At 68.7% G+C, this 27,673-nt stretch overlaps 2 protein-coding genes across 2 annotated transcripts; both read left to right on the top strand.

Moving 5' to 3' along the window:
- Positions 1–272: 272 nt before the first annotated feature.
- On the top strand, positions 273–10,159 carry GPR20 (G protein-coupled receptor 20). The gene is made up of 2 exons (XM_051841472.2): positions 273–317; positions 7,196–10,159. Exon 2 carries the CDS (start codon positions 7,219–7,221, stop codon positions 8,299–8,301), a length of 1,083 nt encoding a protein of 360 aa, XP_051697432.1. The 5' UTR covers positions 273–317; positions 7,196–7,218; the 3' UTR covers positions 8,302–10,159.
- Positions 10,160–10,291: 132 nt separating this feature from the next.
- LOC127489720 (translation initiation factor IF-2) lies at positions 10,292–24,856 on the top strand. Its single transcript, XM_070075866.1, has 3 exons — positions 10,292–15,325; positions 18,020–18,089; positions 24,626–24,856. Exons 1-3 carry the CDS (start codon positions 14,318–14,320, stop codon positions 24,652–24,654), a joined length of 1,107 nt encoding a protein of 368 aa, XP_069931967.1. The 5' UTR covers positions 10,292–14,317; the 3' UTR covers positions 24,655–24,856.
- Positions 24,857–27,673: the final 2,817 nt, after the last annotated feature.

Genomic DNA, 27,673 nt, shown 5'->3' with positions numbered 1-27,673 from the left:
CGTGGACGCACCGCACCGCACCCCCGGGGCGCTGCAGCCCCCGCGGGAGCCGCCCACCCGCTCCTGGACGGCGCGGCTGTGGCCCGGCCCCCTCGTGCCTCAGTTTCCCCCTGCGTCTCAGGGGTGCCCGGGTTCCTTCCTCAGGGCCCTGCTCCTGCTCCTCTCGGGGCCCGGCGGGGGCGGGGAGACAGCCCGCCCCGCCCCCACCCCGCCCCCACCCCGCCGCCTTGCCCAAAAGCAGCCCCGCGCGCCGCCTGACGTCAGAGGCGAGGAAGGCGCGGGGCGGCGCGGGCCCCCTCCGGCCCGGCGAAGGCGCGGTGAGTGCCCCCCGCCCCGGGTGCCCTCCGGGGGCTCCGAGCCGCCCGCGGCGGGGGCGGCCTCTCCGGAGCCGGACAGGTGGCGGAGAAGCCGCCCCGGGACCCGGGCAGGGAGCGCGCGCCGGGAGCCGGTCCTGACCCCGCACGCACGGACCCTTAGTGAAGCCCGGGCCGGAGGGAGCTGCGGGCGGCGCCGGCGGGGGCCCCTTCCCCGCGGGCGCCCGGGCCACCCTCTTGTTGCTGGCTATCATGCGTTCGCTCACGCCCTCGCTGGATATCATTCATTCACTCATTCATCCGCTCAGCGGCGCCCGGTGCCCGCAGCCGGGCCTCCGCCCGGGTCAAGGCAGTGGGGGGGCCAGGCCGGGCCAGGGGAAGGGCTGGGGGCCCCGGCAGGGGCCGGCCGTGCGGGCGAGGAGCAGCACCGTGGCGCGGGGCGGCGGAGCCCCAGGGCCTGCCTGCTGGCCCAGCCCCGGCTCTGGCCGGCCTGGCACTGCCCTGGCCTGGCTCGCCGTGCAGCTGCCCTGTGAGAAGCAGTGGGAACAGGGTCCCGAGAGGGGCGGGCGGGTTGGGAACTGGCCAGCGGCCAGGGTGCCGGGCGGGCAGACATGGAACAGCTGGGCGGCCTCAGGCAGGGCTGGGAGGGGAGGGAGGCTGGACCTGCCCACTTGCCCCCTCTTTTTTCTCAGCATCCGGCCACTGGGGGGCGCTCCTTCCCCCAGGGCTGCCCCTCTGCCCATGGCGTGTGGGGAGACAGGAGGCTTGGGGCCCACAGAGAATTCTCGTTTTATCCGCTGGGTGACCTACTGTGACGGGATGGGTGTCCGTGTGCCCATTTTGCAGATGGAGAAACTGAGGCACAGAGGGGCCTTTCCCAGCTCGTCCATCCGTCGGGCAGCTCTGATGCCTGACCCCTTGCGACGCTGTCGGTGCAGCCCGGGCAGCACAGGCCACAGAGACGCAGAGAAATCAGGAGCTGTGTGGTGGGGGCAGGTGTACGGGCAGCTCCTCAGGGGGCCCCGGGCCTGGAGGATGCGGTGGGGGGGGGGGGGGGTAGCTCCTGGTCCTGATTAGCCCGGCCAGGGCCAGGGCCATGCTCCCGGCCAGCCCCTGCACACAGCTGTCTCCCCACCTCGGGACCTCGGCACTGGCTGTGCAATTCCCACCGCCCCAACGCTGTTCCCTCAGCTCCTGCCCTGCCCCGCCCAGCTGCTTCCAGCCCATCCCCCAGCCCAGCCCAGCCCTGGCCGGCCAGGTCTGATACGCCGCCGCTGCCCGGCCCTGGCCGCTGGGCAGTGTGTCCCTGGCTGAGCCGCCCAGGCCCAGGCCTGTCCCGCCTCCTGTGTGTGCCGGGACCGTAATGGGCACGCGGGCAGAGGCCAAGCCCCAGCTCCGTGCATCCTGGGACGAGTGACTCAGCCCCTCTCTGAAGCCCAAATGGGCCTGGCGGCGTTCCCCTGGGGGCTCCTCGGGGGGAGGTGGTGAGGCCGCGGGGCTCCAGGAGCTGTGGGGTCCTGGCTGTGGGCACCAGGAGGTAGAGGGGCTTGGGAGTGCCCTGGAGGGTAGCGGCTGGGGGAGCCGGGGCAGAGGGTATCCGAGAAGCCAGGAGGGAGCGGCCCGGCCTCCCTGGGACTTGGCTGAGTCCGGGCTGCTGGAGCCACCGCTGCCCAAGCCACAGGTGAGGGTGAGCCGGGGCCATCGGGACCCCGGGGTGGGCTGGGGGCTCCCAGGCGGCCCCTCCCCCAGACAGGTGGCATGTCCATTAAGCCAAGTGTTGGCTGGAGGGGCTCACATAGGGGAGCCCCGGGCCGAGCTGGGCCCAGGGGAGCCTGGGCGCTCTGGCCGGTGTCACATGAGACCCACCGGACACCCGGGGCCAAGTCTGACCCCTTTTGGAGGCCTTTGCCAGGGCCCCGCCTCCCCAGGGGACGCGAAGAGGCTTGGTCTGCCAGACCCCGCAGAGCGGGACACCTAGAAGCGTCGCCGGGGTGAGCGGGCAGCTCGTCCCAGGTGCAGTCACCTGGGTCTCGGAAGGCTGTGAGTGCCACTCCGTGGGGGTACAGAGCCCCCAGGACCCCCTGGTGCACAGTCCGCTGCTCCAGGGGGCCGTGTCCGCCCCTGCTGCTCCTTGCCCTGAGCCTGGGCAGCTGCGGGCCTGGGTTCAATTCCCAGCCCCCCGCCAAGTCCACGCTGTGCGGCCTTGGGGCCGTCGCCCCCTGCCCGCGGGCCTTGGGTTCCTGCTCCAGGGCACGACTGTCGTGTGGTGCCCGGAGCCCAGCCCCTGGCAGCACCCAGTGTCTTGAGGAGAGGCTGGGCCATCCTCACAGCTGCCCCTCAGGCCCCAGGTGCACGGCCGCAGGCAGCACCCAGGACCCTGGCCCAGGGGCAGGGCCGAGGCGGCCAGGCGTGTGCTGGGTGCTGGGCTGCCGAGAGGGAACTCCTAGGACACTGCGGGTGGGCTTTGGAGGAGCCCAGGGAAGCCAGGACCCGCCCCTGAGCCTCCCATCTGCCAGCAAGGGAGGCTGGTGCAGCCCCTGGCCCCGCACTCAGGTCCCTGGGCAGGTGCCAGCACCCGGAGCCTCGGGGGTCTCGGCCTTCTGTTCCCGGGGCCACCGCAGGGAGGGGTGAGCTGGGCAGTGCGGGGAGGCAGCGGGCCTGTTGGTGCTGTGGGGTGGGCATAGGCTGCATGGGAGATGCCCCTTCTCCCCGCCGCCCGGGGGAGTCCCAGGGCCCTGAGCTTTGCAAAGGCTCTGACAAGGCATGCACTGGGTGTCCGTGAGGGCCCAGGCCTCTCCTCACCTGTGGGCGGGCAGGGCCCATGCCGGTGAGGGAGCGAGGAGCCCGCAGCACGCCTGCCCCAGGATGCACCTCCTGTGGGTGCGTCCCTGAGGCCATGGCCCCTCCCCAGCGGTCAGCAGGACCTGCCCAGGGCCTGGCAGGGGCTGCAGGTTGAACTCAAGGCCATTGCCACCAAGGCTGGTGACCAGGGGTTGGGGGCGGAAGCACAGCGTGGACCCAATGGTGCGTGGCTGGGTGGGCTTCCAGGAGGCGGTGTCAGGACTGGGGGCCTGTGCCAGGACACCCTAACCCTAACCCTAACCCTAACCCTAACCCTAACCCTAACACTGGGTGGGCTGGCACGGGGGCTGGCCAGGAGAGGAGGGTGCTGGTCCAGACTCGCTGGGGGCAGAGGTGTCATGTACAGCAGTGCAGCGGGTGAGCCACGGGGAGGGAAGAGAAGGGGGCTTCCTGGAGGAGGGGCGGTGGGAAGGGAGGGGAGGAAGTCGTCAGAGTGGGCCAGAACCAGGGACAGCCGGGCTAAGGCGGGAGGGCGGGGCACCCGGCGCTCAGGGCCCGCCACGGGTTCCCAGGCAGGTGGGGGACCCACAGCCCCGTGGAGAAGCCCCACTCCCCTCCCGGGAGGCCTCCGCCCCAGCCACCCCACTCCTGAAGGCGGTCTGTGGTAGAGCGTCATGAGGGTCTCAGTGTGGCCTCAGAGGGCTGGGGTGCGGGGCTCTGGGTGTGCCCACCTGCCCCGCCAACACCTGCCCTGCCTGGTCCTGGCCCAGGCTCAGGAGGGCCCGCCCAGACCCCAGCCCTCGCTCGGAGGCCGGCCAGGCCAGTGAGTGGTGCCAGCGGTCCCAGGGAAGCCCTGCCCCACCGTGAGGGGAAGCCCTCAGCCTGCATGTCCTCCGGCTGGAGCTGCGCCCAGCGAGGACCCTTCTCTGGTTTCCAAGTGCCTGCCTGGAGAGAACAACCCACGAGGTTCTGTGTCGCCCACTTTACAGACAAGGAGACAGGCCAAAGGGCTTCGGGGCCTCACAGTGCATTGTGGGGCTCCTGCTGGGTCCCCTCGCGGGCTCTGAGCCCTGGGGAGCTGGCCTGTGCCCGGTGCCAGCAGGTGCCAAGGGGCAGGTGGGGCAGACCCAGGCCACGTCCCAGACTCTCAGTGCCCCACCATGCGGGGCACTGCAGGCACACGTCGCCGGCCAGCTGGCTCAGGCTGTGGGGCCTGTTCTGCCAGGGCACTGGGGAGGCAGGACCGTCTCCCCCAGACCCAGGCCTGGCCAGGGGAAACTGGGCTTGGCAGCATGGCCGTGTCTGGGGGCCTGGCCTCCCCGCCCAGCTGCAGAGGGCACGAGGGACCCCATGTTGCTCATGAGGTCCACAAGGCTCCTTGGCCTGGCCAGGGCCACGGGAGGAAGTGGCAGAGCTGGACTTGAACCCAGGTCTCTGTGCCTCCCCGTCACCTGGCCCCCAGAGCCAGGCTGCCCCCAAGGGGGTAGTGCTTCCTCCTGTCTCTGCGTGTCCACCAGGGGCTACCTCGGGGTCTCGGGATAGGATCACGGAGACAGGTGAGGCGGAGGAAGGGGCGATGCCAGCCAAGAGACAGAAGGGGAGGGGGGCAGGTGTAGGAAGTCCAGGTTGAAGGCAAAGGCTGTGGTCAGGGCCAGGGCTGTGTGAGCAGGACAGGGACTCGGAACAGGGGCTGGGTCAGTGCCAGGGTGGCAGGGATCGAGGCTCAGTGCGTGGTCAGAACCAGGGCCGTGTGCTACTGAGACCACAGTCATGGCTGAGAGTGACAGGGATCGAGGCTCAGTGCATGGTCAGGACCAGGGCCATGTGTTACTGAGACCACGGTCATGGCTGAGAGTGACAGGGATCGAGGCTCAGTGCGTGGTCAGGACCAGGGCCATGTGCTACTGAGACCACAGTCATGGCTGAGAGTGACAGGGATCGAGGCTCAGTGCATGGTCAGGACCAGGGCCGTGTGCTACTGAGACCACAGTCATGGCTGAGGGTGACAGGGATCGAGGCTCAGTGCGTGGTCGGGACCAGGGCCGTGTGCTACTGAGACCACAGTCATGGCTGAGGGTGACAGGGATCGAGGCTCAGTGTGTGGTCGGGACCAGGGCCGTGTGCTACTGAGACCACGGTCATGGCTGAGAGTGACAGGGATCGAGGCTCAGTGCATGGTCAGGACCAGGGCCGTGTGCTACTGAGACCACAGTCATGGCTGAGAGTGACAGGGATCGAGGCTCAGTGCGTGGTCAGGACCAGGGCCGTGTGTTACTGAGACCACAGTCATGGCTGAGGGTGACAGGGATCGAGGCTCAGTGCGTGGTCAGGACCAGGGCCGTGTGCTACTGAGACCGTGGTCATGGCTGAGAGTGACAGGGATCGAGGCTCAGTGTGTGGTCAGGACCAGGGCTGTGTGCTACTGAGACCACGGTCATGGCTGAGTGTGACAGGGATCAAGGCTCAGTGCATGGTCAGGACCAGGGCCGTGTGCTACTGAGACCGTGGTCATGGCTGAGTGACAGGGATCGAGGCTCAGTGCATGGTCAGGACCAGGGCCGTGTGCTACTGAGACCGTGGTCATGGCTGAGAGTGACAGGGATCGAGGCTCAGTGTGTGACCTGCATGGGGCTCTTGAAGCCGGGATCAGGTGTGCCTTGCCACCCCTCTGTCCCCGCCTGCGTGTCGTCCTGTCTGGCCCCCGGCTCCGCCGTGGCCGGCCCTGGGGTGTCGTCGTCCTGGGACCAGCTCCCAGCTCCGGAGGCAGCGTCTCATCGTGTTTGTCATTAGTCTCTGAGCGTGACAGTCGTTTGGGCCTGGTGCAGACAAGTTGGGAAACCAACAAGGGTGCAGAAGGGAATCCAAAACACGTTTTGGCACGCTGCCCCCAGCCAGCCCGCGGCCCACGTGGGTCTCTCCTCTTGACGTTCCCTGGGTGGGAGAGGGGGGACCTGATGGGGACCCCCAGGACAAAGCCCACACCACTCCCCTCGCTGCCCGACCAGGAGCCCACGGGGCTAGGACAGGACTGGGCGCTTCATCGCGAACATACCCCCCGGGGCCGGCCACTGCGGGACCCTGAGAACCAGGGCCTGGGCCTGCGGGGGGGGGGGGAGCACCCACGCTGGATTCTTCCCAGCAGCCTCCAGGGCACACCGGGAGGAGAGGCGGCCACCTGCCTGCCGCACCTGGCCCCTGGCAGGCGGGAAGGCCTTCGCTCTGGCCCCAGCACCCGTGGCCAAGCCGGGCTTCGCTCCCGGTCCCCCGAGGGGGCCCGCGGCCCAAGGCGGTCTGTGGGCGGGGCCAGGCCAGCCTGTTTACAGCAGGGAGCCGCCAGGAGGGACACAGGGCCTTCCTGTCCCCTGTCAGCGAGAGGCCACCGTGCCCTCTCCCTCCTCTCCCCAAAGGCTTCTCCTTTCTCCTGAAAAAGCCCAAAATGTCCTTATTTGGAGGGGCAGCGGCTCAGGGTGGGGGTGGGCCGTTAACCCTTCGTTTATAAACAAGGGGATAAATCAGGCCCCGTTAAACACACCCGTCAGCAGGAGCATAAACAGAGGGGCGTCTCGGCCAGCCCCCTCCCGCCCGCCAGCCCCCGCCCCCGCGCCCTGTTTATTTGACTCACACCCGGCCTCTGGCTCGGCTCCGGCTCCAGCCCGCCTGCTGCCTCCACCTCCAGGCTGGGAGAGGCCCCTCAGCCAGGGCAGGTGTGGGGAGGCAGGGGGAGCGCGGCCCAGGCCCTGCCCGCAGAACTGGTTTATCAGCCCGGGTGGGTGTGCTGGAGCTCCGAGCCCTTTATCCTAATTAGCGCCATCATCCTCCAGTGGCAACCCCATCCCCATGGTGGTAGCGGTTAGGGAACAGGGCCCAGAGAGGCTTAGGGACCGGCTGAGGATGCACAGCCCCTGGGTGGCGGGACTGTGGGATCCGAGCCAGGCCTTCGGGGCGCCTCCCGGGGCCCTGTGCCTGCTCCCCAGTGCCAGGGCTGGGCTGGGGCCCCAGGCCCGGCTGGGGCAGCAGAGGCTCGGGGCTGGGGCGCGCTGTGCCTGCTGCCCCTGCTAACCCCCTCTCCTCACTTGCAGGCCGGGGCGCGCGGGCCGCCGACATGCCCTCTGCGTCTCCCTCGGGGCCCCCGGCCGCCGCGGCCCCCAATGCCACGGTGACAGCCGGGGCGTGGGCCAACGGCAGCGCGCCCGAGGTGCCCCTGTTCCACCTGTTCGCGCTGCTGGACGAGGAGCTGCACGCCGTCTTCCCGGGCCTGTGGCTGGCGCTGATGGCGGTGCACGGCGCCATCTTCCTGGCCGGGCTGGTGCTCAACGGGCTGGCGCTGTACGTGTTCTGCTGCCGCACCCGGGCGCAGACGCCGTCGGTCATCTACACCATCAACCTGGCCGTGACCGACCTGCTGGTGGGGCTGTCGCTGCCCACGCGCTACGCCGTCTTCTACGGCGCCCGCGGCTGCCTCCGCTGCAGCTTCCCGCACGTCCTGGGCTACTTCCTCAACATGCACTGCTCCATCCTCTTCCTCACCTGCATCTGCGTGGACCGCTACCTGGCCATCGTGCAGCCCGACGGCTCTCGCCGCTGGCGCCAGCCCGCCTGCGCCAGGGCCGTGTGCGCCTGCGTGTGGCTGGCGGCCGGCGCCGTGACGCTGTCGGTGCTGGGCGTGACGGCGGGCGGCCGGCCCTGCTGCCGCATCTTCGCGCTCACCGTGCTGGAGTTCCTGCTGCCGCTGGGCGTCCTCTGCGTGTTCACCGGCCGCATCGTGTGCGCGCTGTCGCGGCCCGGCCTGCTGCGCCAGGGCCGCCAGCGCCGCGTGCGGGCCATGCAGCTGCTGCTCACCGTGCTCGTCATCTTCTTCGTCTGCTTCACGCCCTTCCACGCCCGCCAGGTGACCGTGGCGCTGTGGCCCGCCGTGCCGCACCGCGTGAGCCTCGTGGTCTACCACGTGGCCGTGACCCTGAGCAGCCTCAACAGCTGCATGGACCCCATCGTCTACTGCTTCGTCACCAGCGGCTTCCAGGCCGCCGTCCGCGGCCTCTTCCGCGGGCGCGGCGCCCAGTGCGAGCCCAGCAGTGCGGCCGCGGTCAGCGTGCACAAGAGCTCCAAGGGCTCCGGCCACCGCCACGTCCTCAGCGCCAGCCCGCGCGCCCTCACGCGAGCGCTGGCTGGCGGGCCCGAGGCGTAGGCAGCAGGGCTCTGCACCTGCCGCGGGCCCCAATCGGTGTTATCTCCATCGACTGGTGATGGCTGCGCAGTGCACTGCGTTGAGACCCGCCCTGTGCTGGGGCTGATTAGCAATGTCTGCCGCGGGCTGCAGGTGGGGTGTGGAGGTCTGAGTGCTGGGACTTTGCCGTCCCTGGGGGAGACTGGGTGCATTGAAGGAAGAGTGGCCAGGCGCTGCTGCTCACGTGGGCCATTTTGTCCCCAGAATGAGTTCCTTGGAAAAATGGATAAAGTCTGTTAGGGACCGGGGACTCCCAAGAGGGTTAGGAAATAGCCTGAGGAGCTGGCCTGGCCGCCCCAGACGCACAGCTCACACACGCAGGAGGAAGGACCACGTCTGGGGACGCCCACATTGCACGCGTGCGTGAAGAGGGGCCCCTCCCTGCAAGACCCCTGCCCGTGGCCTCGTGGCCTGCACAGTGAGACGGCACGACACCCACTGGGTGCTTTGGAGCCCGTGCCGGCCCTGCGGGGAGAGGCTACTTTCCATCCACTTCTTGTGGATGGGACACGGGTGCCACAGTTGGGCCGTGGCGGTGTCCGCGTGAAAGCCCAGCCCCCTCCCCCCTCACACATGGCCATTGCCTTCCTCCCGTGGACACTGCTGGAAGCCCACGCTGCAGGGTGGCCTCCGGAGGTCCTGCCTGCTGCCCCAGGCGGCCTGCAGGGCTGTGGCCGCACCCGTGGATGGGAAACCAAGTGCAAGGGCAGTGACTGGACCCCCGGGCTGTCGGCCCCCATGCAGAGAGCAGAGGGGAACCCACCGGCTGACGTGGGCCTCTGGTCACCTCCACCGAGCTGGACTCCTGGACTCCCACGTGCCTTGGCTGCCGTGAGCCCTTTCCAGACTGGTGTTTGGGGGAGGGGGCCCATGGTGGGCGGCCGCAGCCACAGGGCCCTGCTCTCAGAGTCGGCCACAGAGCGGGTGACACGGAGCTGAGCTGCTGCAGAGAGAAGTCCTCGTGTCCAGGGTGACCTGTGTGGCTGGGCACGGGGCTGGCCGGGGCTCCTCGGGGTGAGGGCAGAGTCCTGTCCCCACGTGCCCCGGGTGGGAGGCAGGTTGGCTGTCTTGTGCCCACTTTGCTGATGAGCAAACTGAGGCTGGGGGAGTGACGTGTGAGTCCAGCTCCTCCTACTCCAGGACCTGGGGTGGGGGCGGGGAGCCCAGGAGGCAGGGGCGCGGCCAGCAGGCTGCTGCCAGAGCTGGGACTCCCGCCCGGGCTCTCCCGCAGGCCCAGGTGCCGGAAGCGGCGGGTACAGCAGTGGTCAGTGCCTGGACCGCCCGCACCCCCGCCCCTCACTGGAGCCGGCACAGCACTGGGACCCGTGCGAGACGGCCGCAGCTCACCGGGACCCAGAGGGACGGGGCCACTGGTTCCAAGAAACAGCACTGGCCCCAGGCAGCGGCCCGAGGTGGGCTTTCCCACCCAGAGGCACCCTGGACGGGCACACGTCCCCTGGGAGGAGCCACAGGTCGTGGGTCAAGTTCTGCGCTAGCCACGCCCTCCAGAGCCGCCTTGCTCCTCCAGGACCTCGGCCCACTCTGAGTCGTTCACGCTCAGGGCCTGGGTCCTCCTGCTGCATCCCAGGGGGACCCGCAGCGCCCCGGCCCCTGCCCCTGCACCAGCCTGCCCCTCCACCTGCACTGGGACGACCACCTCTCGGGGCCGTGGCTGCGGGGGAGGGGGCGGTGGGATGGGCTGCCCTGTCTGTGCCCCCTCTCTGCCAGCCCGGCTGCCGCTCCTCCCCTCTTCGTGTCCATCAAAGATCCACCCCGGTTATCACTCTCATTTATACTAAAGAGTGGATGGCTAACACCAGCTGATGGCTGTGTTTGGAAGGATCTCTAAGGTGGGGGAGCCAAGCCCCCGCTCCCCGTCCCCAAGTCTGAAGTCCCCCATCCAACGTGGACTCCTCCGGGGCTCGAAGGCCTCTGAGACTACGGGACCCCTGGCGGGGAGGGCATCTGGGCCCAGGTGGAGCGGCTCCCCCCGCCGAAGCTGAGGGCCCAGCCGCTGTCTGCCGGGGCTGGCACTGGGCTTTGGAGAACTCCGTCTGCCAGCCCCTACACAGGACCCTGGACGGGTGGGCCTGTTCCCTGCACGCCTCTCTCTCTCTCTCGCTCTCTCTCTCGCTCTCGCTCTCTCTCTCTCGGCCTTGTAGCTAGAGACAGGGCTGGGATAGGAGGCTCCGCTCCAGCCTCCTGGTGGGGACGGAGGTCTCCAGTCCGGCCAGGCCGGTCCCTGGTCCCCTGCGCGTGCTGCCTTCCTGGACTTCCCGCAGGCCCGGGTGACGTGTTCTGGGAGAGTATTAATAGCCCGTGTAAACAGTGTCCTCAGTGAGAAGCCCTCGTCCCCAGTAAATCCGCATGTTGCCTGCGTGCCCCCTCTCAGCTCCCAGGCTGGTGGGCTGCAGTGCCCCCTCCCCCTCTCTGCCCCTGAGCCGGGCCTGGCTCGGGCGGGCAGGGTGCAGGTGCAGGGCTGCGGGTAGGGTGGGGACCCTCGTCCATCCCCACCTGCTCAGACCCCCGCTGAGGGGCCGCCTGGAGGGCGTGGGCGCCGGGGGACCCCAGAGGCAGGCTGCCTTCCAGGTCCCTGAAATTCTGCGCGGGTCTCGCCTTGCACACGGCCCGGTGAGAGGCGGGGCGGGGCGGGGAGCAGCGGCCGATGGCTCATCACTCTCGCTGTCTGGCACCCGGGCCGGAGGCGTCCAGAGGTAAATATTAGGGCTTGTTTGGATTAAACTCCATTAATAGCAGGAAACATCTCCGAGGGCGCCCGCCCGGCTTCCTGGAGGCCTGGACGCCTGGGGCCAAGGTGTGGCCGGTGTGAACTGGACGCCCTGGTCCCCACAGTCCCTGCCTGGCTGCACCGGCGACGTCCCCAGCCCTCCTAATGCCCAGGGTGGGGCTTATCCCTGCTCACAACCCCCCACCGAGGGGCCTGGGCTCCCAGTCCACAGAGGACAAACCTGAGGCTGCAGATTCCTGGGACCACCCCCACCCGGAAGAGGGAGCTGGGGTTCCCCACCCAGACCCCCCTGGGATCCCCACCCCAGGACAGGCACAGGGCCCAGCCACACCCTCCGGGCGGTCCCCGCCCCCACGGCAGCCCCTTCCCAGGGACCAGCCGGGGCTGAAGCAGGCCCCTGGAGTCCTGCAGTGGGGCAGGGGCTGGGGTCCCATCACCCACCGGGTCCCAGTGACACCAGGCAACTGCCCAGCCTAGGCTGGGGGCACCCTGGGGGGCTGCATGGAAGCGGAGGAGGCGCTCAGTGCCCCACCCTCTGAGGTTCCAGCCTGGAGAGTCCTCTCGCATGGTTCCCTGCTGCCCCACGGCTGGGCCAGCTCTGAAGTTGTGCCTCTCAAGTCAGGTTGGCACAGCCAAGGCCGGTTCACACCCATGTTCCAGCTGGACACACAAGTTCACCCCGGGGACTCCACCCATGGTCCCCAGCTCAATCCCAGGTCCTGGGGGAGCCCAGTAGCCAGCATGCAGGCGCCCCAGGACTGGAGCAGCCCCCAGCACACACCCCAGGAAGGGCAGCAAGGCATGGGGGCCCGAAGACCCCAACTCCACGAGACCTCAGCCACGGCCCTGCCCTTCTCTGGGCCTCGGCTCCCTCATCTGGAACCGGGAGCTCAGAACAAATGGCGCCCGGGGCCCCGCCGTAGGAGGAGGCCTCTCCAGCTGCCCGCTCCCTGTGCCGCCCGTCACCCTTTGTCCACCACGCCCGCAGGGCCAGTACACCCAGGACTGCCCGAGGCCCCGTGGCCTGTCCCTGCCCCGGGGGCCCCTCTGGTTCCCAGGGAGGCTGTCCTGAGCGCCTGCGGCCCCCAGTCACACCCAGCCCAGGGGCCCACGTGCTGGGAGGTGGACCTGGGGTTGGGGCAGAAACTGCACGGTCACTTGTCCTGCGTCGACCGAGGACCGGGCACCTCCTTGGCGTGTCACCCGTACCCTGCCCACCTTCCAGCCTCCTGGGGGGCCGTGGCCCCCGGCAGCGGTAGGCTGCCCACTCTGATGACCGGGTGTTCTGCCTGCCATGTAGAAGGCAGACTGCGGGCACCAGCAGGCGCCCAGGGTCCCGGGGGCGGGCGCTGCCCGTCAGAACCTGGTGCACCTGCGCAGGGGCACGGCTGGGTGTGTGGGGGGTTCTGCCTCCTCCCGGACCGCCCTGCTGCCGGCTGGCAGCCCGTGCTCTCCCTCAGGCCCTCCACCCAGGCGTCAGCCGAGCCGGTGTACCACCGGCGTGCAGACCTTGCCAGCGACCCTCGCGCCTGGGGCCTGTAGGGGTCCTCCCACCCCGCCTGCCCCATGGGCGCCCCCCCAGTGCCCTGTAGGGGTAGGGGTCGAGGGTCAGACTCTCATCCGGGGCCTGAATCCCCCGCCCCACCTGCTCTCCACAGCAGTCTCAGGGGCTGGGGGAGGTTCCCAGGCCCCTAACCCGGGAGGGCGCGGTGAGGTGGGGGCAGCCCAGCCCGCAGCAGGCGCCCCCGCGCAGGCCCCCGGCTGGGGCCCCTGCCTCTCCAGTCCTGAGCAGCAGCGACAGGACTCCCCCAGCCTGTGTCCCCGTCTGGCCAGGGGCTCACCGTGAGGTTGTGGGCGTTTGGCAAGTGCGCGTGTCTGTGTGCCGGTGCTGCTGTCAGCCTGCGTGCACGCGTGTGGGAGCCTGTAAACGTGTGTGTGCATGCCTGCGGCTGTGTGCCCACGTGTGTGCGAATCTGCACATGTGTGTACACGTCTCTGTGTGTATATGTGTGCATCTGTATATATGTGTGTGTGTGAATCTGTGTGCATGTGTGTGCGTCTATGTGTGCATCTGTGTGCCTGTGTGTGTGTGCATCTGTGTGCCTGTGTGTGTGTGCACTCAGTAGTCACTGATTAAAGCGAGCCCGGGCCTCGGTGGCACTACCCCCAGGAAGCTGCCTGTACCTACGTTCTTTCATTCACCCTACCTGCCCTGGGCCATGTATAGTGTGCGCCTCTGCCCCAACACCTGGCCTGGTCCTGCTCACTGCCTGCCTGGATTCTCCGTGGGGGTGGAGCTAAGGGGGCGTGTGCTGGGCGCCAGCCTGGGCCGCAGGCAAGCACCTTCCAGCTGGCCCCCGGCCCTGCAGCCGCTCTGGTCCGTCGCCAGCTGGATGGAGGCAGCTGGGACCTGGGGCCACCAGGTGGCACTGCTGAGCCGAGAGAGGCGGCCCAGCTGCCTGTCCACTGCCAGCCAGGACCATGGCTGGGGGTGGGGGGTTGGCCCCAGAGTTAACAATCCAGGAGGACTTCTGGGAGGAGTTGCAGCCGATGGACCCGCTGGGAGCAGGATGGCACCGGGTCAGGAAGGTGGAGGCCCTCGGACCCTGCTCGCCCCCACCGCTGCCCAGGCAGGGGCTTTGGGTGAGTCGGCCACAGGGGCTGAGACCGTGGCCTCGTTTCCCACGCAGCCTGGGCAGGTTCCCGCGCCCTCTGAGCTGGGACACGCAGGGCGGCCCCACCCGCCCCGGGAGCAGAGCAGAGGCTGGGACACTGGGCGGGAGGGTGGGGCCGGGCTGCTGTGCCGTCCGTCCCAGGGGGCTGGGGGGGTTCTCCAGGACAGGCATGGAGAGACGTGCGGGGGGCGGGGGGCGGTTCCCTCTGGAGGAGGAGGCTGGGCTGTGGCGTGAAGGGCCTGGGACAGCTCGGAGCAGGCGGCTGGGCCGTCTTCCCAGGTGGGGATTAGAGGGCCTGGCTCCCGGCCCCCGGCTCACCTGGGCGTGAGTGCCCTGTTTGGGGTGCGGACAGGCGTCTCCCACACTGTCCAGGGCGTGCTCAGAGGCAGGCCCTGAGCCAGGTGCCCTGAGTGACCTGGGCCGGCCTCTTCCTCTGGAGTGTGGGGCTGACCGTTCCCCGGGCTTCCCCCAGGCCCCGGCACCCGCAGGTGGTGTATACGGGGCGGGGGGTGTGAGCACATGCCAGCTTCCTGACACCCGACCAGAGGGATCCATGCCATCGCCTCCTCCCCACCGGGAGACTGAGCAAGGGCGGGACCCCCTGGGGGGGCACCGTGGGTGGCCAGCAGAGCCCACCCCACACAGTCCACTGCCCTGCACATTACAGCTCCGTCTCCTGCTGTGGAGGAGAGAGAGGTTGGGATGGCGACCGCCCGGGCCGGACAGGGGTCGGCCCTCCCGTGGGCCCTGCAGCCAGGCCTCCTGTCTCCCTGAGGCCCTGCGGGGCAGCCCACGGCCCCGGAACGCGGCCGCCTCCTCCCTCCAGGGGCGCAGGCCCCGCCCCCGCCAGCCTTGCCCCAACCTCAGAAGCTGCTCCGGCACCTGGCAGCCCAGAGATGTCAGACCTGAGCCGGGTCACGCAGCCTGGCACTGGAGCCGCTGTGTGGGCCGGAGACAGGCGCCCGCCCCAGGGCGGGGTTGCCCTGACAAGCAGCACACACGTGTGCAACCGCAGAGCACTGGCACCGGCCCCGGAGCCGGCAGCAAGGAGGCAGCTGACGGACGGCCACGAGGGGGCGGGCCGCGCGTCCCCCTGCCCACATCCGCCCACACAGCTGTCCCATCGGGGCAGGTGACAGCCTCCACCCTGGATCAGCTGAGGGCATCAGGCTGGCCTGCGGGGTGGGGTGGGCGCAGGGCCAACCCTGGCCAGCTCTGTCCAGGGCCTGGATTCCAGGGCAGCTGGGAGGAGCTCCTGGCACGGGCCCCCTGGGGTGGGCAGGGTGGCCGCTGGGCCCTCGGCCCCTGGGGGCCGGGGGAGGGGTCGTTCCCAGCATGCACCTCCTGCCAGGCTGCCCCTCGCTCCCAGCCCGCAGAGCCCCCTGCCCTGCCCCCTGGCCCCAGGCCTGTGGACCGGGGTGGCCTCGGAGCTGGTGATAGCAGCGGTGTCTGCCCGGCACCCGCAGCCTCGGAGCCGGGAGCCGGAGCCCAAGGCTCGGCCGCCTGCCTGCCGCGGGGACGGCGCTCCAGGAGCAGCTCCCAGCGGGGCCCTGAGGAACAGGTAGGAGTTCACGTCTGGGCAAAGCCCACGCGGGCATCTCTGGCAAGAGGCGGAGCAGACCAGATGCAGCCCCACAGGAGTGCAGGGCTCAGGAGAGCTGGGGCGGGGGGGGACCAGCCTGCCCAGATGCACGCGGGCGCCGGCGGCCACAGGGGCGCCCTGACTTGGTTTTGGAGGCGAGGTTATCTTTGTCCTCGCGGCTGCTTCCAGGCCAGCAGCTCGTCCTCTCCCACCCCGGCAGGCCGGCCTGGCCGCATCCCCCGCCCGCAGGCTTGCGTCTGGGGAAAGCCACGCGGGTTCCCTGACGGCGCAGGGCAGGGCTGGGTCTCCCCTGACCCCACCCCAGAGAAGCCCAGTGTGCAGAGGCCAGGTCCGGGAGATGGGACAGAGGCCGCGGGGGTCAGGCGAGGGGGCGGAGGGTGACCCCTCCTTGTCCCCGGAGCCACCTGTGCCCGTGAGCCCCCCCCCCCCAGCACGGTGACTGTCCTGGTGGCCCCATTCCCCTGCTGGAACGTTCCCTCTGTACCACTGGTCCTGCCAGCCTTAACCCGACACCCTTGACACCTGGGGAGGAAGCAGGGAGGGGAAGGGGGCGGGCAGGGGGCTGCAGGGCTCCTACAGAACAGACCGGCGCCCCTCTGACCCAACGCAGGACCCCTCCTCCCGCCGGCTTCCCTGCGCTGAGCCCAGAGGCCGGGCACTGTGGACAGCTTCCCTTCCTGGCTGGCAAAGCCCCCGCCCCCGTGCCCACAGCCTCTCTCCGGGCAGGGGCGTGTCCTGGCGACCCGAGTCCATGGCTGTCCATGGGCCCGCCTTGCCCCCGGTGGTGGGGCGTGGGATGGGGTGGTGGGGGGAGCCTGTGGCCGTGGGGAGGCCGTGGGGAGGCCGGGGGTGGATGGGCTTCATCCCAGCGCCGCCCCTGGAGCTGTCGGTGCTGAAGCAGGGCCACCGAGGCTCCGTGATGGGCGTCAGCATCGGCGGGAGTGGGGGTGAGGGCAGAAGACCCTAGAGGGCCCGGCACTGTGGCACAGCAGGTCAAGCCTCCACCACAGTGCCAGCAGCCCTTGTGGGCGCTGGTTCGTGTCCCGGCTGCTCCACTTCCGATCCAGCTCCCTGCTATGCGCCTGGGAAAGCAGCGGGGGAATGGCCCAAGTGCTTGAGCCCCCGCACGTGAGTGGGAGACCCAGAAGACGTTCCTGGCTCCCGGCTTGGGCCTGGCCCAGTCCTGGCTGCTGTGGCCATTTGGAGAGTGAACCGGCAGCTAGAGGATCTCTCTCTCTCCCTCTCTCTGTCTCTCCTTTCCCTGTATTCCTGCCTTTCAAATAAACAGACTTGCGAATTTCCTAGCGTGCAGTGTCCTCAGCCCCAGGGAGCAGACACCCTGGGGAGGCAGGGTTTGCAGGCTCTCACAGCCCAGGCAGGACGGGCGCCTGCAGGGGGTCTCACCACTCACCCCCCCACACCTCCCCAGCCCAGCCTGCGAGGCTGCCCCCAGAGCCCACTGCCCCAGGAGGCCCTCTCGGGGGCAGGGCTCACCCTGCAGAGGCAAAGCCACTGAGTCATGTCCCAGTCCCGAGGGGAGGGTGGGCCTGGGCCGTGAGGCCCACAAGGCCGGAGTCAAACCCCAGCTCTGACACTCGGTGGCCCCGGGCAGGAGCAGCCCCAGTGTGCACCCCAGAGGAGGCCCCCCAGGGTCCGTAAGACTGACAGCTGCCAGGGGGCTGGGCCCGGAGCGCGACGCCCAGGGCTCCTGCCGGCGTGGCTGGGAATGGTCTGGAACGAGACGGTGATGGCGGCTGCACAACGCTGCCGAGGCACCGAATGCCGGCAACCCGCTCGCCTCCAGCGGCCGGCGTTTGGGGGTGCGATTTGCACCTCACTCGTTTTTTAGTCTATTTTAAAATGTCCTCGCGGGGCAGCCAAGGAGGACGCCGCCCCAGGTGCCCCGGGAAGAGGAAGCGGAAGCACTGGTTGTGACCCCTCGGCTCTGAGACGCTGAGGGGGAGCGTGCTGGGACCGGCCGGGCTGCGGCTGCCGGAGGAGACTGGCCACAGCCTCCGCTGCGGGGCTCGGGGTGGGGCCTGGGTGTGTCGGGGCTGGGCGGGGGAGGTCACAGCCCCTGTCACCATCCCTGGGGCTCTGGGACCGGCATGCACCTGCCCCGCTCCGCAGTGGAGGCGGGACAGGCTCTAGCCCAGGGTGACGAGCGGCCACAAGCCCACTCGCGCGCCCCGGGGTCCCCAAGGCCAGAGCTCCAGGAGCAAGGCCGGACCGGCTCCCCCTGCAAGCCTTCGCCGTGGGCACCCCTGCAGATGGTCAGCTCCACACTGTGGGGGATGCCCGGGGCCCCCTGGGGAGCTGGGCCACACGGGCCATCGGTGGTGGGGGGACTCTGACCCCTCCCACTGCCTGGGTGCCCCCAGCAAGGAGGGGCAAACGCTCAGTGCTGTGGCCGCACTGACCCTGGGCCTGCCTGCCATGCCCCCCTCCCAGGACGGCTCCTTGTCCTCCAAGGCTTGGCCGCGCCAGCCACTCAAATTAATTAGTGTTCCCGTCATCGCTGGCACAGATGAGCACATCGGGGCTGCTGCCAATGGCCACCTGCCCCCACCTCTGAGCCCCGCGGGGACGGTGCCCTGAGCCCGAGGAGCCGCCGGCCACCTGCCCCTCTTCACCCAATGTCCTTTCTTGTAGGGTCCAGGGTCTCCAGGCCTGCACTGGCTGAGACCTGCAAAGGAGGCAGCACCCCGGGGTCGGCCGCCAGGTGAGCACACCCTGACCCTGGCCACCTGCGCTGGGGCCTCCAGGACCCTTGGCCCAAACAGGCCATCCCACAGAGCAGGGACCCGCGGCCCATGTAGGCCATGCAAAGGAGAGGGCAAAGGCTCTCCCGGGCCCTGGGCGGCCCCCTCTCGCCCTGGCGTGGGCAGCAGGCATGGAAGTGGGCAGGGCCGGGCGGGGTCCCCAGGTGAGGCAGGGCATGGAGGCCGGGGTGTCGGCCAGCCCCCGGCTCCCGCTCAGCCCCGTGGCCTTGGCTGTGCCCACGCTGAGCCCACCTCCTCCTTCGGGGGGGGCGGAATGGCGACTTCCACACAAGACTCGGGGTCGCTGGGGGTCACCGCAGTGGCCCCCACCCTGGCTGGCCTGGAAGCTCCTCCCACCAGGGCCCAGGGAGCTCCGAGCATTTTGCGGACGGAGAACGTGACTTGAGGCAGCTGTGAGAACGTCCTTGGGCTGTGTGCTCTCGTTGTAAACCATCAGGAAGACTGCCAGCGCGCCCTGTCTCTGAGCTCTGACGGTGCTGTTTTTAGCAGGCGTTTCGCACAAGGGCCCAGTGAGCCGGAAGCTCGGGTGGACGAGGTGGGACTCCCGTCCGATGGGGGTGCACGGTGCTCACGGCTCACAACAGGTGCAGGCAGCAGCTGCGGTGCCCCGGCCATGCTGCCGGCACGGTCACAACCGAGCTCGCCGCTGCTCCAGCTCCAAGGGCCCATGACAGCCCCTGGGCCAGCGCCACAGGAAAGGGGGCCTTCCGCTCTCCTGGGGGGCAAACAGGCCCCAGGACCTTGTGAGCCTCAGGACGTCCAGCCAAGGGCCGGTGCAGACGCACCCCTGGGGCTACCACTGAAGGCCCCCAGAGGTCACCTCGGGGCCTGGGCCACAGGGTCTGAGGGGGCCATGCGCTGGGAGCTGGTGCTCGTGGCCGCCCCTACCACGTGGGCTGGGCTGCGGCTCTGGGACACCCTGCTCGCCGTAGGGTGAGGCGGGGGTGTCGGGGTGTGTGTTGGGCTTGGCCGCCTGCAGCAGGAGTCAGGCCTGCGTCAGGCCAGGGGGACGGATACATCTCTTCCTGGCCTCCACCCGCCAACGGCACCCCAGTCATGTCCCACTTCTGCGCGGGGCCTTCACGCCTGCTGTTCCCGCTGCCTCACTTGACTTTTCGGGAACCTGACAAGCTCTTACTCACCCTTGGAGACACGCCTGGCCGAACCTTGATTGGGGAGTTTAGTTTGCCTGACTCTGAGCCTCTCTGAGCGCAGTCCCCTGCCCCACAGGTCCGTGGTGCCTCGTCCTGGCCTCCTCTCGCTTCGACCCTGCTGGGAGGGCAGCAGCTGGCGCAGGAACGAGGGTAGAACCACAACTGGTGTGGCTCCTTCCCCCAGGCCTGCCCCAACCCGGGGCCCCCACAGAGGGGCGGCTGCCCGAGGGCTCAGAGACCAGGGGAGCAGGAGGTGGGCGGCCAGGCTGACCTGGTGCCAGACACACAAGATCCCAGCAGGATCTTCCCAAGCCGCAGACGGGAAAGCTGCGGGAAGCAAGAGAACCCGCTGCAGGTCCCAGGCACGGGGGGTCAGGCCCACACCCTGTCCTGGCCCCGCGTGCCAGCACCAAGCTGGGGACCCACAGGATCGCCCTTGGCCCCGCCGCACACCTACAGGCACCCTGGCGCCCCGACCTCTCAGCTGCGTCTGCCCACACCCGGCCAGGCTGGGTCAGGGGCAGGTCAGGTGCCTTGCAAAAGGCTGAGGGAGGAGCCGTGCTCCACGGGGAGGAGGAAGCTGTGGCGTAAGCTGGGTCCAGATCCTTGCCAACGGCAGAATAAAAACAGGAGTGAGAGGGCGACGCCCGTAGGGCCGGTCCTGGGCGAGGCGCTGGCTTCCGTGCCAGCCGCACCAGCTGGAGGGGGCTGGCTGAGCCACCCAGCTCCGCAGACTGCTCTGACCCCACTCGGCCTGGGCCCTGACTGCATGCCGAGCCCTGGTGCCAGCCACACACTGGCCCTGGGCTGTGCTCACAGGCATGCTGGGCCTCGACCCTGACCTGGGTACACGCTGGGTCCTGGCCCCAGGCGCACACTCGCACTTGGTCATGGTCATGGGCTGAACCCTGACCCAGCCTCACCCTGGAGCCAGTGGTCAGCCAGCTCCATGGCCTCTTGGTCCCAACCTCTGCCCATGTAGATGCCACAGCTGTGTCCCCTGTCCAGGAGCTGAAGCATCCCTGACCCAAACCTGCAGACCCAGGGGTCCCTGGGGCTCCCTCCCTAGGGAGCTGGGCTCCCTCCGGGCTGGCCGGTGTGTTCTGGAAGAGCCACCCGGGCCTGCCGCCCCAACACCGGCAGCGGGCTGGCGGGAGAGAGTCTGAGAGCGGAGGGAGGCCGGTTCCTGCGGGACGGCTCCCGTGCACCTGCTGTGGGCTCGGCCGAGCTGGCTGCAGTGCCTCCGGCCCCGTGTGCAGGAATTCAAAGGGGACGGCGTACAGGAAGCAGGAGCGCGGGGTTCTCGGGGAGCACACCGAGCGCCAGCCCCAGGACCCAGCTGTGCGCGAGCAAGCAGCCGGAAACACAGGACACTCCCGGAGAAAAAGCCCTCGCCCAGGAAGAGCCCCACAAAGGACACAGCCCCACAAGGCCAGCCCTTCCCTTCATACCCACCAGAGGCGTAGCTGGTGATGCCTGGGCGGGGCCCGATGGAATATTCATAAGGGGCGGGGCTGGGGGCGGGGCTCGGTCACTGCCCCTGTTAGGATCTACCAGAAGCGTGGTGGCATTGGGAGCATGATGGGAGGGGCGTGCCCCCCGTGGTAACTCTACCCCACGACCTGAGGGTCATCTGGGAGCCACCCCGCAGCCCTGTCAGATGTTTCCAGCCAGCGCTGGCTCCAAGTCCCCGACCCTGTGATCCTTGAGGTTTCCGCCCCTTGGAAAGCGCGGGAAAGAGAAGGGGCTTGGATGGTGCAGGGAATGGGACTTGCCAGGTAGGCAGGGCCAGGTTGTCACAGGGGCCAGCCCAGAGCTGTCAATCACTGACCATGGACCTCTCTTCCCACGGCTTTCGGGGCCCGAGGGGAGGCAGGCGCGCAGACTGGCCGATGCCCAAGGACACGCTCCCTGCGGGCTGTGCGTGGCACTGGGCCGGAGGTGGTGGTCACACAGAACAGGCCGGAGCTGTGAGGGCAAAGGGGGCAGGTGTGCAGGCGACCCCAGCGGTCCCCAGGAGGCTGGAGCAACTGGGACAGCAAGGGCCCGGAGGACCTGCGGCCCAGAGACCAGGGAGGGGACGGTGGCAGGTGGCAGTGAGCAGGGGGCCTGGAAGCAGCGCCTGGGAGCCATGGCTGCCCGCTGTGGAGACTGCGGCTGGCTGGGGGCTGGGCAGAGGGCCTGAGCCGAGCCCTGGTGTGTGGGCAGGAAGTCTGGGAGGCAGGGGGGGTGTGCCCGTGCACCCTCTGCTGCACCGTTAGCCCCCTACCCCCAACACCCCCTGCTGGCCAGGGCATCTTCCCCAGGCCTCTGGCCCCAAACTTTGCTTCTCCCACTCCCTTTACCTTTCCCTCCTTCCTGTCCACCAAACCCCTCCCAGTCGCCAGTCCTCCTCCAGGCAGCCCTACCACCTCCTCCCGCCACGTGGGGTTCCCGGTCGTGGCAGAGGCTGTGGGCCCTGCTAACTGTCCCTCCCCCATGTCTGTCCAGCACCCACGGCAGCCGTGGGGCCAGGGGCACGGGCCTGTGAATACTGGAGGGACGGGTGATGCCCTACCACACACCCGGGAAGGCGTGGGGTGGCCCTGTTATGCCAGGAGGAAACCAAGGCAGGATGCTAACAACGTGCCCTTGGTCCCAGAGGGGACTTCTGTATCTGAGAGGGACCGAGGCCTGCCCCGGGCCTCTATAAACGTCTTTGAGGGGTGCAGCTCATGGCTGGCTGGGGGTGACCCCAGCCCCTGCTCCTCAACCCAGATGTTCCTCTGCCCACAGCCTCGCCGCCTCTCCTCCTCTCAACTCCACCCTCGCCCCCTCCCCCAACAGCCCATAGGTGCACCTGCTGGCTCCCGCCCTCACCTCCTCCCCTGACAGCCCATGGGTACACTTGCTGGCTCCCACCCTCGCCCCCTCCCCCGACAGCCCATAGGTGCACCTGCTGGCTCCCGCCCTCGCCCCCTCCCCCAACAGCCCATAGGTACACCTGCTGGCTCCCGCCCTCGCCCCCTCCCCCGACAGCCCATAGGTGCACCTGCTGGCTCCTGCCCTCGCCCCCTCCCCCAACAGCCCATAGGTACACCTGCTGGCTCCCGCCCTCGCCCCCTCCCCCGACAGCCCATAGGTGCACCTGCTGGCTCCCTGATGGGCCCAGCTGCCTAGATCTCTCACGTTAGGTCCAGGGAGGGCCTGGTGGGCTCTTCCCTCTTTGTCAGGAGCTCTCCTCTGGCCGCTACAGAGACTGGAAAGTGGGTGATGACATCCAGGCACCCGGAGCCAGCCCCTCTGGCTGAGCTGCCCGCTGCCCTCCTGGCCTGTGCCTGCCAGATGCTGTCCACCCCCCGCCGCCTCCACCTGGCGCCCGCAGCCTGGCCTGGGAGCTGCTTCCTCGGGGGCAGGGGTGGCCACACAGGCCGGGCTTCCGGGGGCGGGCCCCTCTCGGTCAGTTTTGTTAGCTAAGAGCTGTGCAAGGCAGGTTTCTTGTCTGGTGTTGAAGACGCCCAGGTGCCACGCTGGAGGACCTGGGGCGCGTTCCCAGCTGTGGCTCCAGACGCCAGCCTCCCGCTAACGCAGACCCTCAGAGGCCGCGGGAAGGCTCGGTATCTGGGTCCCTGCTACCCACATGGAAAACCTTGGTTGAGTGCCTGGCTCCTGACTTCAGCCCAGCCTGGAATTTGGAGAGTAAGCCGGCCTGTGTGTGGGAGCTCTGCCTGCCCGCCTGGCTGGCTCTCTCTCTGCCTCGCAAATACATTTTAGGAGAGAGAGGCTGGCTAGCTAATAAATAAAGGAGCTAATGACCTGCTTGGCCACGGCCATTGCACCTCCCCCGGGGCGGAGTCTGCACCTGCCGAGAGCAGGTGTGAGTGAGTGAACGCCGAGTGCCTGACCCCGGAGAGTAGGGGTGAGGGTCACAGAGGATTCAGGGAGGAGACCTTGCACTGGACGGAGAGGGCAGGCAGGGAGGGCTTCGTGGAGTCAGCGAGGCCGCCAGTCAGGTCACAGCCTGCAGAGAGGGGGCGGGGCGTAGGCGACTGTCCGTACCAGGGATCACAGGGGGGACAGCGCAGGGGCCCCCGCCACCACAGGTCCTCCCAGCAGCATTAGAGCGTGAGCTGGGGACGACAGGAGGGCTCCCGGCCCAGTCATCACCCCTCCCACCCCTGCCACCAGCGGCGCAACCGCAGGCAACTTACCCAACCTCCCTGGTGTGTACGTGGGAGGATTCGGCTCCTGCGTGAACAGGATCTGCAAAGCGGAAGCTCAGAGCCAGGCCTGTGCCGCAGGACCCTTGGCCAAGCGTCCACTGCCGGCAGCCAGACTGCTGCGGCCCAGAGCACTGCGACTGCGGTGGGGGTAACCTCTGGCACTGCGGCCGCCGGCAGGGTCAGGGGGTCTCAGGCTGTGGGGGCCTCCCTCTCCCCATCCGTCCCCACTGGACTGGTGCCCTCCCTCCCTCCCAGGGAATGTGTGAGGAGGTCTGCCTCACACTTGGCCCTGGCCTAGCCGTCTCCAGCCTGGTGTGTCACCTTCCTGTCCCCGCGACACCTGTGTCCCACCTGGGCCATCCTCAGTTGCCAGGAGCAGCAGTCCCCGCGTCCACGGAGGCCTGGCGCCGAGAACAGGAGCAGGTGCAGGCCCAGCGGCCACCTCTCGCCTGCACCTGCCTTGTCTGTCCGTCACCCCGGGCAGGTGCCCCTGTGTCCCCGGCCACACAGACCCCAGGCGTGGACCCAGAGCCTGCAACTCGAGGCTGAGCTCGCCTGGCTGGCCGAGGCCGCACGAGCAGGCAGGCCGGTGCCGCTCCTGGGGCGCCCGCACCGCGCCGACAGAAGGCAGCCCTGGCTGCGGGCGCCCCGCGGATTCTGCAGGCAGCACTCCGGGGACGTGGACTCCTTCCTCCTCCACTTCTTTCTCTGAAAAGGCCACAGATTGCTTGGGCTGGGGGCTGGAAGCAAAATCCCAGCCCCCCCCCGGGGAGGGAGGGGGAGGCAGGGGTCCATGCAGCCAGGCTGCAGCCCAGGTGAGCCTGAGGCTGGGGCGCGGCAGGCTGGGGAGCTCTGGTTCTGGAACTTCACTGCCCCCGCCTGGCTCCCCCCCCACCCCCCCCAGCCTGTGACAGCTCCTGCACACGCCTGAGGCAGGGCCCGGCTGCCCACCCCAGCTTCTCAACTATTAGCAGAGACAGTGGGACAGGTTCTTGTCTTCACACGAGAAAGAATTCAGGAGGCCAGCACTGTAGCGCAGTGGGTTAACGCCCTGGCCTGAAGCGCCAGCTTCCTTTATGGGCACTGGTTCGAGTCCCGGCTGCTCCTCTTCTGATCCAGCTCTCTGCTATGGCCTGGGAAAGCAGTAGAAGATGGCCCAAGTCCTTGGGCCCCTGCACCCACGTGGGAGACCTGGAAGAAGCTCCTGGCTTTGGATCGGCGCAGCTCCGGCCGTTGCGGCCAATTGGGGAGTGAACCAGCAGATGGAAGACCTCTCTCTCTCTCTCTCTCTTTGTGTGTGTAACTCTCTGATTTTTGAATAAATAAATTAAATCTTAAAAAAAAAAAAAACAGAATTCTGGCATGAGACAGAGGGCAGTGGTCACCAAGGTAGCAGGGTTGGGCGTCCACCAGAATGGACGGGACAGAACATGAATGTGTCCACTCAGCCTGGGGACGGCGAGGCCCGTGGGTAAGTGGAGAGGGTGCACCCGGCGGGGCGGGCGCAGAGCTGAGCGCGCAGTGGTCAGACTGCGGCTGATAAGGGAAGGGTCCAGGTCTTCCCGCCATGTCCCCCTCCCCCTCCCCCCAGGACAGAGGTGTGCTGAGTGTCAGTGAGTGGACTCCTCCCGGCGTTCCCTGCTCAGTGCTGTCAGACGGGGAGCCCCCTGGGCGGGCAGAGGAGCCTCCCTCGGGAGGAAGGACGTGAGGTCTTGAGGCCGGCCGGTGGGGCTGGGGTCTGCGGGCCCCTCGCATGTAGGCAGAATGTCCTTCGCAAGCAGGCTGTCGGCTGCGGCTGGAAATCCCGTCTCCACGCCAGCTGGCATCTCCCCCACTAACCGCTTCTCGTGCCGCGTGTGTGACCTGTGGCTTTAGATCTCACCTCCAGGGTGGGTGCGATCTCACCCAGAGCTGCAGGGGAAGGGGCTGAGCCCCCGGGGAGACAGACAGTCCCCAGGAGACCCCTGCTATCCCCACGAGCCCCAAGCCAGTCCACATACATGTGTGAAACCCCTGTCCAACGGGCACCCCAACAGGACGACCCAGCGAGCAGACAGTGACGTCTTAGAACCCGGGTGCCTTCCCCAGAGCCAGCGTCCCGCTCGGCGCCCTGCCTGGGCTCCTCTCGGACCAGACGCTTCCTCTGTCGCTTGCCAATCAAGTAAAAGTCCCTTTCCTGTCTAATAGAAGTTTCTGCCTCTTTGCGAATTGTTCCCCGGCTTGTTGTTTCTACACCAAGCTGAGGGAAAGGAGCCAGGAGACTCGCTCCGCACCGCCCTGCCCTCCGTGACTGGTAACAGGTTTCATTGCGTCATGCAATCAGGCCGGCCACTCCTGCAGTGCTGAGCAGAGAGGAGCCTCCTGGCGGGGGGCTGGGACCCCCGGTCAGGTTACGGGGTCTGGGCAGGACTCGGCAGGTGCTCTGTCTTCCTCCAGCCCCTGTCACACACACACAGGCCGAGTCCTCACTGCCTACCTAGCCAGGCCATGCACACGGAGGCCCTGGACTCGCAGAGGCTGGACAGGCGTGTACACCCACGCTGGACTTCCTCTCTGGCCTCCCCAGAACCTGGCTAAGGCCCACCTGTCGCCAGCCACCCGCCCTCCCCCGCACAGCACATCTGCACGCAGGGCCTCCGCCCAGACCTGCCGGTCAGAGAAGGGGCTAAGCACCCCCGCCCCCCATGTCAGTCCATTTCCGACCGGGAGCTCGGTGGTCCTGGTGGTCCTTGCTCCTGTGCCCCTCTGTCACCAGCTTACCCCCTCTCCTCTGCTCTCCGTTCCAGTCTGAGCCCCGTCTTCGGCTCCGGGCACTGCCGTGGTCTCACCCACTGCCCTCCACGCCTTCGCTCAGGTGTCCAGCGGATCTGTTAGACCAGCGCAGCCCCCCCCCCGCCCCGCCCCCTGCGGTGGGTTCCCGCCCTCCTGCTGGAGAGACAGGATGCGCTCCTGCTCGGGCACTACCCGCGGCTGCCCAGCAGGGGGCTCTGCCACAGGACTGGCGCTTGCCGCACTTCCCGGACACCTGCGGGTCCCGCCCACTCTCACGGGCTTCCCCCGGCTCCCAGCAGTCACTCCCCCCGACCCCCGCCCTCTGCTGATGGCCGCCCCTGCCAGCCAAGAGTCGCTGGCTGAAGCCGGCACGGTTTTGCACTTGTTACCTGCTAATCCCATCCGGGCCCCCCAGACTGACAGTTGCAGGGGCACCCTGTCTGGCAGGCAGCAGGGGGGGACAGGAAGCAGAGAGGCCGCCCCTAGGCCACCCCTGAGGGTCTTGCTCTGAACGGGGAGCCCAGGGAGTTCAAGTCCAAGGGGGCAGAGTTCCTGTCCTGGGAGTCCGGGGAGGAAGCCACACATGAAGCCAGCAGACTGTGCCGTCAGCAACGCCTCGCGCCCCCGCAGGGAGCAGCCCGGTGCCCAGAGCCCGGGCACGGGGGAGCAGAGAGGTGGCCAGGCCGCCCAGATGTGCTGAGCCCCTGCTCTGTCACCCCAACCCCGGGGCAGCGGCCTGGGTGCAGGGGAGCTGGGCCCAGCCTGCTGCACGTTCCCCGGGGCGCCCTGCGTGCCGGGGACCCTCCCCGCCCCGGCCTCCTGCCCCGGCAGGCGCCTGGCTGAGCGCCCGCCCAAAGTGTGAAGTGTTTCCCGAGGGAGTCCCCGGGAGGCCCCGCACGGGGGAGGCCTTCCTTCCGGGCGCGTCGCCTGGGCCTCCGGGGTCAGGCCTCGGGTCACCCTCGGGCTGGGACAGGAAGCCCCTCGTGGGGGTGGGGAGCAGGGTCAGGTCTGTGGGTCCCGCCCACCAGCGACAGAGCCAGGCCTGCTCCGGAGCCCAGATGCAAGCTGGGACGGGCTGCTCGTGTCTCCCTGTGTGTCCCTGTCCAACTGGCCCCAGAAGAGAGAGCCCGGAACCCTGCCACCGCTCCCGGGGACACAGCCTCCCTCCGGCCTCCCTGCCTCCGCCCGCGATAGCAGTGTGGCAGCCGGCCAGGCCTGCCGAGCACTGGAAGTGCGGCTGCGGCAAACCAAGGCGGGCACTGAGCGCGCAACACGCCCCCGCTGCAGGAGACCTGGCGGGAAAACAGCACCAGTGCCTCCGCGGGCCGCGCTGGCCGTATCGGCGTGTTGAGGCAGCGGCGGGCTGGAGAGGACACCGCACTGACATAAACCTCG

Source organism: Oryctolagus cuniculus, chromosome 6 (genome assembly GCF_964237555.1).
Source record: "Oryctolagus cuniculus chromosome 6, mOryCun1.1, whole genome shotgun sequence".
NCBI lineage: Eukaryota > Metazoa > Chordata > Mammalia > Lagomorpha > Leporidae > Oryctolagus > Oryctolagus cuniculus.
The sequence above is the reverse complement of the archived record's forward strand: the minus strand, read 5'-3'. Positions and strand labels throughout refer to the sequence as shown.

Excerpts from the sequence above, each read along its gene's own strand:
- LOC127489720 (XM_070075866.1), top strand. The coding sequence starts at position 14,318 with ATGCCATCGCCTCCTCCCCACCGGGAGACTGAGCAAGGGCGGGACCCC. Across the intron at positions 15,326-18,019 it reads AGCGGGGCCCTGAGGAACAG|GGTCCAGGGTCTCCAGGCCT; the intron begins GTAGGAGTTCAC and ends CCTTTCTTGTAG. Across the intron at positions 18,090-24,625 it reads ACCCCGGGGTCGGCCGCCAG|CTCTCTGCTATGGCCTGGGA; the intron begins GTGAGCACACCC and ends CTTCTGATCCAG.
- GPR20 (XM_051841472.2), top strand. The coding sequence starts at position 7,219 with ATGCCCTCTGCGTCTCCCTCGGGGCCCCCGGCCGCCGCGGCCCCCAAT.